We start from the raw sequence: 19,560 nt of genomic DNA, 5'->3' as shown, positions 1-19,560 counted from the left end.
CTCACATCAAGGATAGTTTATCAATTTGGGAGGTCTTGTTTGCATATAATGCAAACTGTATTCTCATTATGCAAATAATGTGATGAGCCATTCATATTTACTAATTTTCTACTCAAGATCATCCCTTTCAAACTTGGTTGATAATCTAGAAATAGAAAGGGTGCACCTACATATGCATTTTGTGTATTATTCAGAATACATTTTTTTTACCACCTTGCAACTACCCTTTCTACTAAGAGGGCTCCTATGTCCTTTAACAGGAGATGCAGATATTCAGCACAGATTTCCCAGGAACACAGATGCACCAAAATACGCAAAAAAAAATTAAATATGAGCAACCATACTGCCCTGATTCAGTTTTCATGAGGTTAACTGAAATGATATAGTACCAATTGTCTTGTATGTTTAAAAATACCTTAAAAATTGTGTTTTGCCTAACTGAATTAGGCAAAAGCTGCCTGGTGTGACTGACTGCCAGGAATAGCAAAAAGCACAGTTCCCCTCCTAAAGAGCTTCTGCTACTGGCTCACTTCCCTTCCTCTTGATATCATCCTTGCCATTGCCAGAATCCAGATAAAGCATCCCTGAGAAGTGACTATCCAAGCACTGTTCAAAAAGTTTCCAACAAAGTAAATCCCACTGCCTTCTAAGGTAGCCTGGTCCATGCTTGAACAGTCTGTACCACCAGACAGTTCTTCTTAATAACCAGGCACATTGCTGGATCCAATGGCATTCCCTAGTTGCAAAGTGGGTCCCTCAGAGAGAGTACAACTTCACATAGAATGAGTGTGTTCTCAAATCAGCTTTTCTACTGTCCATCCATACATTTGTATTATACGAATGATGTCTCAACTTGTAAGATGACATGTAATTCATCACTGCTCCCAGGCACTGATTCAAGACTTTCACAGCCTCCTTGGCATTAGTTGAAAAAGACAGAGTTGAATATCATTTGCATATTGCCGACAGACAAGTCTCAAATCCCAGATTACTATTTCTAGAGGTTTCATGTGAATGGTGAATCAGCATGGGAGAAAGAGCAGAACCTTGTGGAACTTCCTAAGACAGTAGGTGGAGAGCTGAGCTATAATTCCTTCTCATGAAATATCCAAGCATACATGTTGCAATGGATCGAAGCCACTGCAACATGTTACCACCAAGATTTCCAGGAGGATGGCATGTTCAATGATACTCAGATCTGCCATGTGATCTAGATCCATTTTCTTTGTCTAGATGTCACAGGTGGTCATCATTCAAAGTGACCAAAGATCATGTCAGCCCTTATAACAGGTCTAGCTTTCTTAGGAAGATGATTACTCAGATGCTTCCCAAGTTGGGCTTGGAAAAGAACTTCAGTTTGGAAAAGATTGAAGTAATCATCTTACTCCAAGAAACTGTGAAATTCAGTTCTGAATACATAAATTCCATATTTCTCCTGTTGCAAGATAGCATCCATTAGATTGACCAGACATTGCATCTTCATAAATGATCCACACATGTTTATCTGGGGAAAAGCTGCACTGAAATATTTCTGAATGCTGCATATAACTGTTTGGAGTAAGCTACATCTCCAGTGAGTGAAAATAAGAATCCTGCTGGATCAGTCCAAAGGTGACTGTCCATCTTGTCTCCCACCAGATATCTTAGGAAACAACATGTATGTAAGTAGGACATGAACACCATAACAAACTCATGTTCAGATTCCCTTGCAAGTGGTACTTCTTTTGACACAGATTCTGGAGTTACAATGTAGCCATCATGATAAGCAGCCATTGAAATCTATTTAGAAAGTGTGACCTATGTCATGTCATACTGAACATGATTGAAGTCAACTGTGGAGTCTGACATTTCTTCAGGTCCAAGTTAGAAGTTACAGATAGATCAATGGTGCATCTATCAGAGTGGATACGGTAACAGTTTTCTAATTTCTCATGCAATCCGAGTCTGGATCTTGGTGCTTACATATGAAAGCCATGTACTATTATCACTTGTTACACGGACCTGCTCTATTCTCATACAACGTGCTTACTGTTTTCAGATTGTGCGATTTTAAGCAATCTATTTAATTAATATGTTTTAATGATGTGATTTTAAAGTATATGTTGTTTCATTTTGATATGTGTTCAAGGCACCAAATTGCGCCTTTGTTGTGAGCTGCCCTGAGTCCCCTTCAGGGTGAGAAGGACAGGATATAAATAAACTAAATAAATAAATTACTGCAGGCATATGTGATCCATAACTGTTCCATACTTAGGTTTTGCCTTTTCTTTCTCTTTGCAGTTCACATCTGTACAGGCTGCAACTACTGGCTCCAGCATAAATCTTTCACTGCAAAAGGGACACAGTCCCTGTTTGCAATGACGCAACACACTTAGCCAGATGCTGTCTGGAAGATTCCATTTTTAAGGCAAGAGAAAATACATCCCACAATGTCTAGAACAATCTCAGCTTCTCCTTTGCCACATTAATATTTTCCCATTTTTACCTGCCACAAACACAAGCAGCAAAGCCCTAAAGTTAAAGCTGGATGGACCAACAGCCAAAGAACTGACACTTAAAATTATGGTCTTAATATATCAAGGAAGGGTCCTCATATGGAGAGAGCTGAACAGAACAATGGACTGATTGGAGGCCACATCAGCATTTCATTTGGCTGGAAAGGCTGAAAGCCAAGTGAAGCATCAGTTGAGGACTCTTGTGAAAGATGCATTGTTTGGAAGCGTCCAAGGGGGCTGGGCAGCCAAGCTAAGTCTGGATTTGGACACAGAATGGCTTTCAATCCCATGTTATACCTCAGGGCAAACTAGCTGAGAGAGGTTAGAAAGCTGCTCTGTGTGTCTATGACAAGTTAGTGCTCCCTCCCTCACCCCTCAGCCCCATTAATGCAGTGTGGAGAAGCCACAGAGCCATTGGCTCAGGTAGGAAAATAGGGAAGGAGAGGCAGGAAGGCAGCCAAGGAAGAAAATTCCATGGGCCAATTTTATTTGTATTTGTTTTTACTTCTTTCTGAAGTACATGGCTTCTTGAGGAAACACACTCACCTTCCAGCGTAGTTCACTGAAGCTCTTGCACTCTAAACAGAATGCAAAGTGGAAGAAAAAGATGAGGGGAGGGGGAGAGAAAGGGGGTGCTGGAAAAAGACAGAAGAAATGCAACAGAGGCTATACATATACATATACATTTATATATATATATATATATATATATATATATAGAGAGAGAGAGAGAGAGAGAGAGAGAGAGAGAGAGAGAGAGAGAGAGAGAGAGAGAGAGAGAGAGAGAGAGTGAGTGCCAGAGGGCTCATATGAGGTTGAACATATGGCATACCCAAAGTTTGGTCTACCTGTGCAAACTTGCTGAGTTTGTTTTGGGTATCCTTTGGTTTCCATGGTTGGGAGAACAATTAATCCCCTTCTAGTGCTTCTATTTTAAAAGAATGGGGTTTTCTTAACCTTTTCTATATACAAAATGCAGAAGAGACAGCATAACAGATGCTCTTGATTTCATCTTGTCATCATATACTGTCTCCAGTCTTAACTTTCATGTGTCCTATAGAACCCTTCAAAGAGGTGACTGTTCATTTATAGTCCTGTGTATGTATAAGCTTTGTGCATTATCAGACTCCTTTACAATCAGGATTTCACATTGCATGAAAAACCTATGTGCATAAACCTACATCATTGATCCCTTTCAAAATATTGCACAGAATACAAGCCATAGTGAGGAAGCCCATTCCAGAATTGTTTGAGAAGCAAGAAAAATATCCATCAACTAATAAATAAATGAGTAAACCAGCTCTCTATAGTATCTGTCTTGTTCAATCTACAACTTCTAAAATTTAATTCCCAAAATATTCTGGGTAAAGTGCTGTCAACATTAAGTCCAGAGAGTAATCATCTTGGATACTGAGGGTATTTCCAGACGGCCCTAAACCCCACACCAAAACGGGTTAAAGTAACCCACTTTGGCATGGGTTCAAGTCCCCACTCCCCAACCCAAACCTGGACTTTCCTGAAGGGGGGGCTACATGCCATCCCGAGTCATGAAGCCACCCCAACCCCCCCCCCCCCCCAATATACTCCTTAAAACTTACTTTAAAAGGTCCCTGGTTGCCATGAAGCCTCTCCTTGCATCCTCCTGGCATGAAAAAATGACACCTGAGAAGATGGGAAGGGTGAGGAGGAAAATCCCTCCTCCCCCCATCTCCTCATGTGTAATTTTACCACACCAGGAGCGAGGAGAGGCTTCATGGCGGCCAGGAACCTTTTTGGTAAGTTTTAGGGGGCTGGGGGGGGGTGGTAAGCGCCCTCCCACACCTTTGGGCTCCAGGAGCCCAAAAGGTGCAAGATGGCTGAGGGGACTCACCCCTGGTGTCACAGAACATGGCCCCGGAAGGCAGTTCCCACAGGTCCAATACCTTATTAGACTCGTGCCTTTCAGGACGGCCCAGATCTAATAAGGTATGTAATTAATTTGGAATAAACCAAGGAAACCTATATAGTCACTGAAGGGGAATGGTTTCTTGAGACTTTGGGCCAATCCAAACAGGTCCCATGTTTTGAGCCTGTCTGGATGGGCCCTGAGTCTCAAGAAACCATTCCCCTTCAGTGAAAACTCATGAAGTGACTATAAGAGACAGATGACTATATAGGATAACTAGGATAGAGTGAGGAAACTGTGGATCTCCAACTAGTATTGTACTACATTCCCACCAACTGTGAAAATGGACTGTGCTGTCTGGGGCTCATGGAAATTGTATTTCAGCAACATCTGAAGGAGCTCCTTGGGCAAGGAGCAGTCACGTACATATAAAAAAAGCTAATGAGAACACTTGCTCATGGCTGATGAGCTCTAAATTCTGTAACACTTAAGTTCCACATCAAAGAGTGTGGAGGTGAAGGGAAACTTATTATACAACTTACAATTCTGGGTTTGCCAAGCAGAGTGTTTCTAACAAACCTGCTCAGATTTTAAAAACTCAAAACTATGATACTATGGAGTAATCACATCTCAGTTTTTATTCAGCACATAAATACTTCTGAAGGACAATGCAGTCAACTTCTATTTCTCACTTAGACGTACATTCCCTTATTAGCCCCAACTAAAGTGGAACCCATTGAATCAATGGAACCTAAACAGATTTTTACTCACCAAGTTCTTATTCATTCAATGAGTCTATGGTGGTTGGGACTGAGAACTAGATTTAGGTCTGAGTGTTATCGTGATGGCCATCAACATTTCTCAAATTATAATGAAGATGCAAAAAATACATTTTAAAAAGTTTGCCAAAGATAGGCTTTGGCACTGATGTATAGATCTAAATGGACAATGGCTCTCTAGTCAGTTTATGGACTGATCTGGCTATAACTATCGCTCAGGAAGCTTCCTAAACTATGGTTTTCAAAGACCTGAATAATGGTTATAACAGAAACAGGCCATTTACTGATCACAGAGCTATTGCAGTTTATGAAGCCATGAATTACACCTAGGCCTAAGCATTGATCTGCGCTTTGCTTGAATTAAACCACAGTTTCCCAGTTCAGATCTAATAGCAGCCCCTGACAAAATAAGCCAGGATCTCTGTATTAAAGCTGACATGAAAACTGAGAATGCAAAGAACAACCAAGCCACTGTTTTCTTCTCAGATTTTTCAAGTGTCTTGCACAACAATACATTAATTCATTTCTAGATATAATTTTCAAACAATAAAGCAATGTTTGACAAAAATTTAATTTTCTTTGGTGGAGGATTTATGAAGGAATTGTTACACATATGTCCTTGAAATGAACTGACTAATGGAAGCAAAGCAGCAAGTATGGGGCCATACTCAGTTTTTCACAAACATTATCTCATTAGCATTTACAACGATTTCTACAAGATACTATTATCTCATATTAAAGACCAGAAGATTTAGACTTCCGGGCTGAAGTGAGACAAGAATGTCTCAGCTAATGCAGTGTGCCTTGCTACTTACTACTTTTAATATAAAAGGCAGTTTCTTAGTTAAGAACAAGTACAATTGCCTTTTCTATAACTAAGTATTTGAACAGAATAGGCAACAGTGCAACATGCCCTGCACATTTATTTTTATTTATTTATTTCCAATATTTCTATCCTGCCCTTCTCACCTGAAGGGACTCAGGGCGGCGTACAATTGGCAACAATTCGATGCAGATTTCAGACATCAGATTTCTAGACTCTATAATAATCAGTGAACCAACCTTTGTAGTGTTCACTAGCAGACATTTATGAAGACTGTGAGAGTTTTGGATAGCACACACAAATGCTGATAAACTTGCACTGTAGAAAATGTAAGCTCTTCTCTTTCATGTCATTCTGACAGGATACATGCACACATGTATGCACATTTCCCTTAAGGTACTGCTCTAGACCCCATAGGTATTTCAAAAGAGCTTCCTAAAGCATGAATTAATTTGGACTCCAAGCAAGCTCCATTTTGTGGAGTTAAACAGTCGGCTCTTATAACAATGATCACAGAAGCCATCACCTCATAACTGCTACAGCAACAGCTGGTCTAGAAAACTTCCTTGTTTCTCTGTATGTACAACTATTCTGCTGGTAAACTTAAATCAAATAAAATGGCTTCTTTCAGATGTAAAGCTACAACATTGTTTAATTCCATGAGAACTGAATTTGTGCACCCTCTCTTTTCAGAGTGGCCTCAAAGATTTTCTACATTTCTAATGAACCATGGCTTATCATTATGTCAGATGCACGTGCACAGTAAATTGTGGTTAGTTTAAACTACATTTTATGAAAACTAGCTCACTTTAAATAATTGTTTATGCTTCTGGCTTATTGTCGGGTTCTCTTCTCCCAGTTGTGCTGTGGGTCCGTCTTCCAAAGAAAGCACCAAGACACACGCGGGTAGATTCCAACAAGTTTTATTGTACCGAATGCCAGAACCTTCTTTTGTGCCATATATATAGGGACTCTCACATACCAGAGGGTAATTGATGTTTTATGGCCGGCCTGCTTTTATGGCTGGCATCTGTTCTTTGTCAGCTGACCAGAGATGTCAAGGATTTGGGATCCTGACACTTATTCAGAGAAACCATAGTTAAAATTAATCAGTTTCCCTTGTTTTATATATACAGGCAGTCTCCGAGTTACAAACATCCAACTTACAAATGATTCTAAGGACCTCATCACATTGAGGTCCAAAAAGCAGGTGATAATGGGGGGATTCGCAAATCCAGTGGGGGAAACTGTCGCTTGTGCCCCACATCACTCGCATCAGCATTTTCCCCATCCCACAGGGGAAAGTGTCACCACCCAGCTTACCTTCATGCTGTCCTGTTCTTGTCAATGAGGACACAGGAAGCCTCCCGTGATCCCTGAGCAGCATGCTAGGATGCTGCCAGGACACCAAGAAGACAGAGCCCCGCCGGAAGTAACTGTGCGTTGTCTGATGGGATCTGGGAGGCTCTTTCTGCTGAATGTCCTGGAAGTGTCCTAGGACACTGAAAAAGTCTAATCTGATGAGGTCCATAGTTAAAAATAGGGGTGAGACAACACCCCTTAGGAAGGGAAATTCACTTCTGAAAGAGTTATCATGGGGAAAAGATGTCTCCATTGAGGCTTTCTCACCAATCCTTTCATAATCCAGTTATCACAGGTACAGAATGTGAGGTGAAATCTTCTGAACAGGGGGGCACAGACAGCAAAACAAATACCACAGAAAACAAAACAAACCCTCCCCTATGCAACCCAATGCTAATATTGTGTGTGTGTGTGTGTCTGGCTCGAGTTACACTTAAAAATGTACCTGGTCTGACTTACATATAAATTCAACTTAAGAACAAACCTACAGAACCTATTTTGTTCGTAACTTGGGGACTGCATGTAATGACAACATATAAGTTCCAGAGCTAGGGAAAAGGTGTATTTCAGATGTAACCCCAAACTATTGTTATTATATTACTAATATAATAACAATAGTTTGGGGTTACATCTGAAATATTTCAATGATAATTAGGAACATAGGAAACTGTCCTATAGGAAGTCATATTACTTGTCATTCTGGCAAACACTGAATGAGTCACATAGCCGGTCCAATGATTTGAGAAAAATGCTTTCCTAATCTTACTAGGAGATTTGCAAAGCAAGTCCTTGCATGCAAAGCATGTCTTCTGCCACTGACCATTTGTGTGATTTGATTTTCACATATAATCTGGAATCCTGTTTTTCTTAACTGAAATTATTGTCTTGGGATTCCAACTAAAGCATACACTAGAATTGTGCTGGAAGCAATGCCCAGAGAAGTGTTCTCTCTAGACTTCCATAACCTGAAGCTGACCAAGAATCATGCTGGATGCCTCGAGAGAACACTTCTATAGGTATCACTAGGTTCTCCAACATGATTCAATTATATTCAAAGCTTTTTGGGGTTGACTCAAACTGTATTCAGCAAACTTGCATTGTAAGCAGCTCTATTATATGTACAGCCAATAATAATTTAACATAAGAACAATGTCTTTCTGCAAAAAAAAAAATCTGATTTCAACATGCTCAAAACAATAGTTCTCAAAGGAAAAATAACATTAGGTTATAATAAACAAAAGTACCTGCAAACAGTATTCACATGCACAAGGCCTATATCAACCATGAGCCTCTCTTACATGATTTGTATTTATACATAAACATGGTTTATACATAAACTCTGGAGTTTATAGGTAAGCAGGGCCGGTTTAACCTATGAGGCCGGTTAAGCCACGGCCTCAGGCGCACGCTGCTAGGGGGCGCTGTCGACGCCTCGACAGCGCCCCGTAGCGCTGCCGCTGCCGCCACGCCACACAGCAAAGCGCTGGGTCTAGCTGGCCTTGTGGCCTGGCTGGCCTTGCCCAGACCTCCGCTGCAGTCTGGCCAGCTGGAAAAGGCCAGACAGGCGAGGGTGAGTAGCGCGGGAGGGTGAGTACAACCCTGGCCCCGCCTCCCGCGCTACTCGCCCTGACCCCGACTCCCACGCAGCGTGGGAGGCGGGGCCAGGGCACGCTGGACAGGAGGCGGGGCCAACCTTGGCCCCGCCTCCCGTGCTACTAGCCCTGACCCCGCCTCCCACGCTGTGTGGGAGGCGGGGCCAGGGCGCGGGAGGCGGGGCCATGTGCCTCCCGTGACACATGGCCACGCCTCCCGCTGCACCGGCGGGGGGGGGGGCGCTATTCCCCACCCCCGCTTAATATTTTAAATTTTCTCCGGCCGGCCCTGTAGGTAAGACTTGTTATCTGCAACAATTGATCACCATAAGGTTGTGTGTATGTTGCAATCCATGGAAGTGATGAAAACCTTACAGAATTCAGCTTTGTAAACTATTTCTTGCCGTCTTTTTTTCAAGCCACTTTCTTATGGTTTGCATTTTATTGTTGCAGAAATATGCTTGGTAGTGTAAGAAGCAACTGGGGAAATGTCAGAAGTCAGATGAATTGCCAAATAAAATTTCCAGTAGTCACATGGTAAAGCGTAGGTTCCCTGTATAACTTTTTGTTCCTCTCCCAGACTAACAAAAACAGCATCAACCATATATGCCTAAGAGGAACGCTGTATTCCATGACCTATGTATCTTGTAAGATGTTGTCCTTTGAGTTGCCTGAAGTTCATAACTTTGAAATGATACATTATCTGATGCCTTTAAAATGTACAGTATTCCTTTGTAAAACAATGTAACAGCTAGTAACATTTTAATTTTTTTTCTGTCATGTGTAACAAATAAGACTAGTTAATCACCTTTCATCATTACTTTGGGGGAGGGAATGCTTTGGGAAGTTTACCTCCAATTTTAGATCATTTTCTCACTTTTATAATTATAAAAGTCCTGCATGGCAGGGGATTGGACTAGATGACCCTTGTGGTCTCTTTCAACTCCATGATTCTAAAGGAACTGAAACGACAGAAAAAAATAACAGCAATGCAATAAACTCATAATACATATTTGCAACAGTAACTGCCGGGATGTAAATTCCCATCCATTTTATTCTCTAATTGAAAGATAAATTATCTCAAAAATGTTTTCCCTACTGTTCAAGATAAGTTTTCTGCAGGAATACATATTTTGCACACACACAAACATCCTCCCTTGTTTTAGCAAAGAAGACTGTGGCTGGAAACTTGTTGGGCACATGCAATTGTTTTATTAAGTTTCCAGCCAGATGTGCTTTCTGCGTGCCTGTCTTTTTACATTCATTACACAATGAACTATCTGGTGGTTCTTTGTGCAGTGCCTCCCCACCATCCCTGGCTGGAAGTTTGCTGTTTAGAAAGGCAAGCATGCTCTGCCTCAATCATTCAGTGGCCAAGAGAAGATGATGGGTTCCCAGACAGTATTTGGCTGCCACTAAGAACAAATAGCCCCCCCCTCCCCCGAACTCCAGCAAATATACTGGAGGACTGGGAATGAGATGGGCTTTCTCTGGCTGCAGTTGGATGTTTCCCAGGTACCCATCCTCCTCCCTGTGACATGACTAGGGAGCAGAGGACTTCCTTTTCATACTGGCTTGTGAATTTATTTATTTATTTATTTACAGTATTTATATTCCGCCCTTCTCACCCCGAAGGGGACTCAGGGCGGATCACATTATAACACACATAGGGCAAACATTCAATGCCCATAAACACATCAAACAGAGACTGAGAGACACATGCAGAGGCAAGTTAACCTTCTTCTGAGGGGATGTTCAATTCTGGCCACAGGGGGGAGCAGCTGCTTCATCATCCACACTGACGGCACTTCCTCATTCCAGGTCGTAAATTAGTTAATCTTGCCTCCCCACTTTATAAGTGGTACCTTATCTCCTACTTGATAGATGCAACTATCTTTCGGGTTGCTAGGTCAGCAACGAGCAGGGGCTATTTTTTATTTTTAATTGACGGGTGCTCACCCCGCCACGGGCTGGCCTCGAACTCATGACCTCATGGTCAGAGTGATTTAAGGCAGCTGCTCAACAGCTGCGCCACAGCCCGGCCTTCTCTCCCTATGGCTTTGCCAAACAACACTGAAACAGAGTGAAATTTAGGTTCTAGCAGTCATGTAATCACGCAAACACACACAATATTGAAGTCCTGATTTTTCACTGCAGGATGACATTGGAGGGTAAAGCTATCCCTAGAAATTGGACATTATGCTTATATACTTCCACTAAATCAGTAAAGAGCAGGGTGGACTGGCCCAGGACAGACCTCAAAGCTGCAGGAGGATTTGAACCTAGGACCCTGAGGGCTTAAGAGTCAAATCCCATCTGAAATTGGAAGTTAAGCAGTATGAGTAGTTGGATGGGAAACAGACAGATGCCAGGTTATATTTTAGAGGAAAGAACTGGCAAACCCACCCCTGAATATTCTTTGCTCCAGGAAACACTTTAAAATCATGGGGTCACCACAAATTGAAAGGCTACGTAAAGGCACATACACACATTATAATCACAGGGATGCTTCTAGTTCCTTTTGATACTAGTTATCAGGAAGCATAAGTGTGACTGAGCTCATGTCCTACTGATATGGTTTTCAACTTTGGTTTGCCAGGTAGTAGTGACTTCAGCTTTGCTAACTTGGCAAATTGTCAGGAATTCCAAAACACTTGGAGGACCTAAACACTTTGCCCTGATCCAGCAAGGCTCTTATCTTTCTCATGATAGTTGACTAAACAAATTTAAGCCATTATAGAGATGGCACTGCATACCTTCAAAGAGCCCATGCTACAATCTAGGAAGTCTTGAATGAAACTTAATTGTCCACCTACTATGGAGGAACTGCACAACAAGCAGGTTTCAGACCAGGGAAAAACTGTACAGCTCAAATTCTTAATCTGACTGAGCATATTGAGGAAGGCTACGAAAAAGGTTGCATTACGGGAACAGTTTTTGTGGACCTTACGGCAGCCTATGACATGGTGCAACATAGAAAAATGCTGCATAAAGTCTACCATATTACCTGGAACTATGATTTTACAAAATCTATCCAGACCCTCCTAGAAAACTGCAGCTTCTATGTGGAGTTTCAAGGCAGGAAAAGTAGATGGAGGAAGGAGACAGAAGAATGGTTTATCCCAAGGCAGTGTTCTTGCACTGACCTTGTTTAACATCTTTACGAATGATCAGCCACAGCCACCACTCACAATGAACTTTATAAATGCTGATAATTTTGGTCTAACAACACAAGCAAAAGACTTTGAAACAGTTGAAAACCAACTGACTAATGCCTTGAAAGATCTCTCCAGCTACTACAAAGATAATCACCTGAAGCCTAACCCTGACAAGACACAAGCATGTGTTTTCCACCTACGTAACCATGAAGCCAACAGAAAAGTGAAAGTTACCTGGGAAGGCCAAAAATTCAAACACTGTTTCCATCCCAAATCCCTTGGTGTCACCTTAGATCGAACATCAACATTTAGGAATCACTGTATGAATACCAAGCACAAAGTAGCTGCACACAATAACATCCTGCAGAAATTTACTGGCAGTGCATGGGGTGCAGACCCACAATTAATAAGAACATCAGCCCTGACCTTGTATTACTCAACTGCTGAGTATGCCTGTACTGTCTGGCACAAGTCTGTCCATGTGAAGCAGGTGAACCTGAATGGAACATGCAGAATAATCACGGGATGCCTTAAACTACACCTTTTGATAAAGTCTACAAGCTAGTTGGCATTGCCCCCCTTCCTGATGTGCCATGTGCTGCTAACTGTGAGAGGAATAAGGTTGAACACTGTATAAGCCATCCTCTGCATGGCTATCAGCCTCCTCCCAGTAGACTCAAATCAAGGAAAAGCTTCACGAGAACCACCACTCCTCTTAATGTTCCCCCAGTAACAGCAGGAGTGTCCTTCTGGGCAGCTAAACCAGGCAATTCCAACTGGATGGCCCCCCATGAGGGTCTTTCTCCAGGGGCAAACCAAGAATGGGCAACTTGGAAGTCCCTGAACAGACTCAGAAGCAGAGTGGGCAGATCAAAAGACAACCTGGCAAAATGGCACTACAGTAGAGTCTCGTTTATCCAACCATCGCTCATCGAACATTCTGTATTATCCCACACATTCTGCCTCCCACTTGGATCCACAGCTGTTTCTGCAAGCAGCAATGCATAGCGGGCCAACATGCCCAACAACAATACATGCAGCCATGCTCCCAAACAAGTGGCAGTCTTGTTGTAAAACATGATGTTTTGGTGCTTAATTTGTAAAATCATAACGTAATTTAACATTTAATAGCCTTTTCTTTGATTACTCCTTATTATCCAACATTTTCGCTTATCCAACGTTCTGCCAGGCCGTTTATGTTGGATAAGCAAGATTCTACCGTACCTAAAATAACCCTCCACCTTGTGCAACTGTGGAGCAGAACAAACAACTCAGCATCTGTATGCTTGCCCACAATGCCCTCCCTCATGTGCAGAAGAAGAATTGTTGAAAGCTACAGGCAATGTGGTTGCTGTTGCCCGTTTTTGGTCAAAAATTATTGTGTTCCCTTTATTTTTTATCAGTTTTATACTTATTTATGCAATAATTTTGACATGAAATAAATAAATAAAAACAGGAGGAACTTAAACCAGCCAATCCTTCTAAAAAACTGTGAGGAGATCCAAGTTATCCATTCAGCCATGAAACTCACCAGGGTGTTTGCTCATGCGCCTTTAAAGAGCCACACCTTGATGGTACCATATAAATAAATAACATGTGCATTGAGGGTTTGAAGTAATTTGGAAAAGTACTACATAAAATTGGAATGTGTTGTTTACTTTGGAGAGAGCTGGCTATAAGCAGGCTTTGGAAAATGACCCTCCATCTTGAATAACTTAAGATTTGATTGCTGTATTGTATGGTGCAAGAGCCATTAGACCAGGCTTGTGCAAACTTGGGCCATCCAGGTGTTTTGGACTTCAACTCCCACCATTCTTGACAGCCTCAGGCCCTTTCCTTTCGCTTAAGCGGCTGATGGGGGAAAGGAAGGGGCCTGAGGCTGTCAGGAATGGTGGGAGTTGAAGTCCAAAACACCTGGAGAGAGGGCCCAAGTTGGCCTATGCCTGCATTAGATACATGTCCACACTCAGCCTGCACCTCCTCAACCAACTCATTTTGCTCCTGAATCAGTGTTTTGGTGCCAGGAAGGGGCATCTCCCAAGCAGCCCTCTCCCCCAATGCAGTTGGCTGCCAAGGCAGGCCAATGGGACTCTGGAATGCATCCTCCAGACCTCCATCCCATCCCAGTTCCATGGCCAGGAGCTCTTTCTGCTGAAAGGATTATATGGAACAAAGAAGTAGAAAGTCTTTCCTGGCTGCAGCGAGGTCTAGAGGATGTTATTAAATTTCATGTGATGAGGACTGGGTGGGTAGGGAGGCAGGGAGAAGTCGAAATCCCACATGGGGTTGGCCCACAGCCAATAGCACAGGATGCCTGAAGTAAAAAGTTGGGGGAGGAGAGAAAAGTTCCTTGAGAGAAGCTCAGCTCCCTTCGTCGCTTGGAAAGCCTGGCTTGGGAGCAGAACGCGACTCCCAGGATCCCCGAATGGCCTGTCTAGAAGGAGACTACCAACTGCAGCCCCCTTTCCCCTGGAAAGTAACTTCTCCCAAGCTCAGCTCCCTGCACTCCCTTCCCTCCTTCGCAATGCCTGCAACAAAGATCAGGTAGAAACTGAACAGGCAAGTCCTCTTTGCTCCCCGCCCCTTGGAAAGTCTTCCCGTCCTGCCAAAAAGGATGCCTTTGGAGAGCAAAGGAAATGGTGGGTTTCGTCTTAGAATTGGAGGCGGGGGGAGTGGAGAGGGAAGAAGGCAGAGAGGGAGAAAGAGAGACCCTTGGGCACACTGGACTCTCTGGAAGGGCCTTCACTTCTCCAAGGGACAGGTCGTTTCACATCCTACTCAGGGGAGAGCCAAAGCAATGGAGCTCGAGATCGTAGGCTTGGGGTGTGTGTGCGTGTGTGTACGTGTGAGGGGGCGTTACAACCACTTGTGTGTGTGTGCAAGCGTGCGCTCAAAGAGAGAGAGCGAAGTTTCCAAAACACAAATGCTGGGCCATCGCTTGAGCTGAGGAGGGAGAAATCAAAGCCTCCATCCCTCCGCAAATGTTTATAACTTTGTGTTGTCGAATGCTTTCATGGCCGGAATCACTGGGTTGCTGTGAGTTTTCCGGGCTGTATGGCAATGTTCCAGAAGCAATCTCTCCTGACGTTTCGCCCACATCTATGGCAGGCATCCTCAAGGTGTGGGGTCTATTGGAAATCAATTGCAACATTCACACCTGCCTACAACAGGCAAAAGTTCTTTCTCCCACCCTGGACCTTCCACAGAGGGCTGTAGCCAAGGGGGAGGGGGTTAGGGGTTCAAACCCCCCCCCGAAGTTTTTCAGGCTTTTTTAAAAACCTGGTTTACTCATGAATTTTAACTGATTAACCAAATCCCCATGAGTGCCCACTGACATTTATCTTTCTTGAGTGTCCACTGAAGTTTATTGATGGAGCCTGATTTCTAAGTTTGCGTTATGGAACTACTTCTCATGATTCGATTTAAAAAAGTTTCAAACCCCCCCCCCCCCCATTTTTTTCTGGATTTGGCCCTGCTTCCACAGATATGTAAACCTCCCTCGCCTAGTTTCCAATATACCTTATAACTCCTGAGGATGCCTGCCATAGATGTGGGCGAAACGTTAGGAGAGAATGCTTCTGGAACATGGCCATACAGTCCAGAAAACTTTCAGCAACCCCGTGTGTAACTGCAGACTCAGTGAGTGAGTCTGTGTGAGAGGGAGATGTGCAATTGTGCGTACAATAGATAGACACGAGCACGAGAGCCAGCTGGCGCAGAGGATTCTGAAGCCTTTCCAAAACTTCAGACACACACGCGAAGTTCCGACCAGAGGGAAGGAGAGAATAAGAGTCGGGGGGGAGATGTCATTTTCCTCCCCTTTGCTGGAGTGGCTTGTTTTGTGCCCATCTAGATCGGGGCCCAAAGACACTCGTACACAAACATACACAGAAGAAAGGGAAAGGTAGAAAGCTGTGAATGGCGCAGACGATGCAGAAGTGCCCTTTGCGCGTCGGACTTACCTGTGGCTCTGGGCGCCGGGTCTCCTCCTCCTCCTCCTCCTCCTCCTCCTCCTCCTCCTCCTCCTCCTCTCGGGGGCTCTCCATGGGGCGAATGGACGGCGGGGCTTTGGGGCTGGTTCCTCCTCACCTGGGACATGGGGCCAAGCCCTGCCAGAGACGCCGCCGCCGCCACAAAGCCCAAATCCAGGCGCCGAGGGAAGCGGGGCAGAGAGAGGGACGGAGGCAGGAGGCGCGCATTGAAGACGCCCCCTCCGCCGGCCCACAAGGCGCTCTCTCCTGGGGTGTGTGTGTGTGTGTGTATGTGTGAATCAGCCTTAGAGGGGGGGAGCAGCTCCAGACCCGCCAGCCCCCGACTTTCTCAAAGGCAGCCCTCCCTCTCCCCGCAAACTCGGTCCCCTTTTGCGAAGGAATTCCAGCGAGGCCACCCAAACTCCTGGAGACACCTTTCCTTTCTTGCCTCTTGCCAGCACCACCTCTGTCTCCCCTCCCCTCCGCCACAGAGACCTCTCTCTCTTTTTGGAGAAAACAAGTCAATGTGGGAGAGGACTTCCTTCGGGGCGACTCTCTCACTGCGCTCCCGCAAGTGTCATCTTACTGTTTTCTCCGTGCCAAACAAGGTCTTCTCTTGGTTTGGTCTCCGTCTCCTTTCCTTTCAGCTGAGGTTTGCTTCCCCACGGGGTTCACTTCTGCTCGGGACCCAGCTCTTTATTGCACGTACTTCGTAAAGTTCCCCTCACTGGAAGGACTGGGAAAAAGCGCTGGAGGAAGGAGCTTGCTTATCTTTATGGCAAAGTTTGGTAATTACAACGGGACAAGTTTCTGCCTCCCCCCCCCCCCCGCCCCCCTCCAGGCTCTGCGGCAGGAAATTGCATTCGGCCTCGAATATTCAGTTTCCTTGAATCAATCTCTCTCCCTGTGTTTTTAAAACGGCAAAAGTAAACAAATGCGCGGGAGGGGGCGGGCGCGCGCACACACGCATGCACTCACGCGTCAAAATCCCACAAACCCACTTTCACAAAGTCAAGAAAATGGAAGCTGAGGGGAAGGGGAAAAGGAAGAGGAGGGGGATAAAAAGTGCACGACGAAGTGAGCTCAACGGAAATGGCCTCTCCAAATCTGTACGTGCCTGTTCTGAGAAGTCGTTGGCACCTACAGTCTCAAAAAAGCAACAAAAGTCGGGTAAATGCAATGCTATCCCATTTTAATAAAGTTTTTAAAGCGGTGCGAAGAAGGTATTTTCAAGAGAAGTAGTGTCAGTGGCATGTATATGGGGCAAACCGCATAGGGTGACACCTTCAGATGACACAAGAATGACTGTCTCTTAAATATTTGTATAGAATTTCAGTAGGAATTGATTATTTTAAATACAAAATATCCCTATTGTCAGATATAACCACAAAACATGTTTTGTACACCCATCTTATATAGTACATAGAGTCTCACTTATCCAACATAAACGGTCGGCAGAACATTGGATAAGCAAAAATGTTGGATAATAAGGAGGGATTAAGAAAAAAACCTATTAAACATAAAATTACATTATGATTTTACAAATTAAGCACCAAAACATCATGGTTTACAACAAATTGACAGAAAAAGCAGTTCAATACGCAGTAATGTTATGTAGTAATTACTGTATTTACAAATTTAGCACCAAAACATTGCAACATTTACTACAAAAACATTGACTACTAAAAGGCAGACTGCGTTGGATAATACAGAACATTGGATAAGTGAAGCTTGGATAAGTGAGACTCTACTGTACCTCTTCTTGGGAGGAGAGCCATGACCAGTCTTCATAGAGACATCATACTGGCAACAAAGATCCACTTAGTTAAACCAATGGCAGGCATCTGGGATATATTGAGCATGGCATGGTGATCAGATCATGATATGAATAAACATAACAGTTTAAATAATACCAGTAAGGCCTTTTCGCGGATCACCCTGAGAATTTCCGGGGGGGAGGGCTGAAGCCCCTCAACCCCCGGCTAGATGCCTGACCAATGGTATTCCCTGTGGTAACCTATGGATGCAAGAGCTGGACCATAAGGAAGGCTGAGCGAAGGATGCTTTTGAATTGTGGTGTTGGAGGAAAATTCTGAGGGTGCCTTGGACTGCTGGAATTCCATACTCCAGGAAATAAAGTCCTGCGGCTCACTGGAGGGAATGATATTAGAGGCAAAGATGAAGTACTTTGGCCACATAATAAGATAGGAAAGCTTGGAGAAGAGAATGATGCTGGGGGAAATTGAAGGAAAAAGGAAGAGGGGCTGACCAAGGGCAAGATGGTTGGATGTTATCTTTGAAGTAACTGGCTTGACCTTGAAGGAGCTGGGGATGGCCATGGCCAACATTGAGGTCTGGCGTGGGCTGGTCCATGAGGTCATGAAGAGTCTGAAGCATCTGAAAAAATAAACATCAACCAAAAGAATCCACATACCTACAAGGTTGAACTCTGTTCTAAATTATATTTTGGAACCTTCTATGTGTAAGCACTCTGGTGACACCAACCCTAGGGACCACCACTGCCTCATTGGATTCACACTACCATTGGACTTATAGCAGCTCAGAAGAAAATATTGTCTGTGTTGGGACTTGCTAACCAACCACCTAGTCATACCATAGCAACTAATCTTTTATTTGGAAGCTTATATATTAAGCATTTTCAAAATGGCTATTGCAGTGCATGTTTGCTAGGCTGGCATTCTGTAAAGTAGCAACTTGCTACTCAACTGGTAGAAAGGAAAAGTGCCAGTTTCCAGACCACTGGCGGTTAATAAGATGATGGAAGACCATCATTAGTCCTTTACAATAGCAATGAAAGACATGAAGAAGATGTTCACAACAGATGCTGACAATTGCATTCTGACATCTCAGAAAATAAAATTGACATTCCTAAGAACGGGACTAAATTGATAGAATGCTGTGAAAGAAAGTCAAAATGAAAGTTATCATCTTATAGAAAAAAGGTAATAAGGTGCTACCTTTGTTGAGTATGATCTAAGAGTTACAAGTAGAATCTATTTTAAGAGTATATATCTCATTATTTGCTTTGCTATTATGTCTCCAGCATTACTCTGGTTATGCACAGTAGTTCAATTAGTGCAAGATGTAGGAGAGCACCCTTGGAAGCCTTTCTGCCTGCAGCTTTAATCCCATCAAAGTAAGAATTCCTTATGCCATAGGATTTTTTTATTTTTATGTATGGTTGTGAAAGCTGATCAGTGAAGAAAGTGGATGGGAGGAAGATCAAGATATTTGAAATGTAGTACAAGAGAATAATTGTGCAGATGCCATGGACTATCTAAAAGAGACATTATTAGGTTCTTGTGCAAATCAAGGCCAATTCTCAGTAGAAGATTATTCAACTGGGTCTGTCATACTGTGGATGTGACTCACTGGAACAGACAATAATGCTCAATAAAGTGAAAGTCAGAAGAAAAAGAGGAAGCCAGCACTTCAGGTAGGTTGATTCAATAAATGAAATTACATCCCTGAATT

At 43.5% G+C, this 19,560-nt stretch overlaps 1 protein-coding gene across 1 annotated transcript in view; it reads right to left on the bottom strand.

The window, feature by feature from the left end:
- The window catches only part of mdfi (MyoD family inhibitor), a 65,074-nt gene extending 48,032 nt beyond the window's left edge, over positions 1-17,042 (bottom strand). The window contains exon 1 of the mRNA XM_008109691.3: positions 16,057-17,042. Within this exon, the coding sequence (XP_008107898.2) occupies positions 16,057-16,192 (136 nt within the window). The 5' untranslated portion in view covers positions 16,193-17,042. The remainder of the gene's footprint in view (positions 1-16,056) is intronic.
- Positions 17,043-19,560: the final 2,518 nt, after the last annotated feature.

This window comes from Anolis carolinensis, chromosome 4 (genome assembly GCF_035594765.1).
Source record: "Anolis carolinensis isolate JA03-04 chromosome 4, rAnoCar3.1.pri, whole genome shotgun sequence".
In the NCBI taxonomy this organism is placed as follows: Eukaryota; Metazoa; Chordata; class Lepidosauria; order Squamata; family Dactyloidae; genus Anolis; species Anolis carolinensis.
The sequence above is the reverse complement of the archived record's forward strand: the minus strand, read 5'-3'. Positions and strand labels throughout refer to the sequence as shown.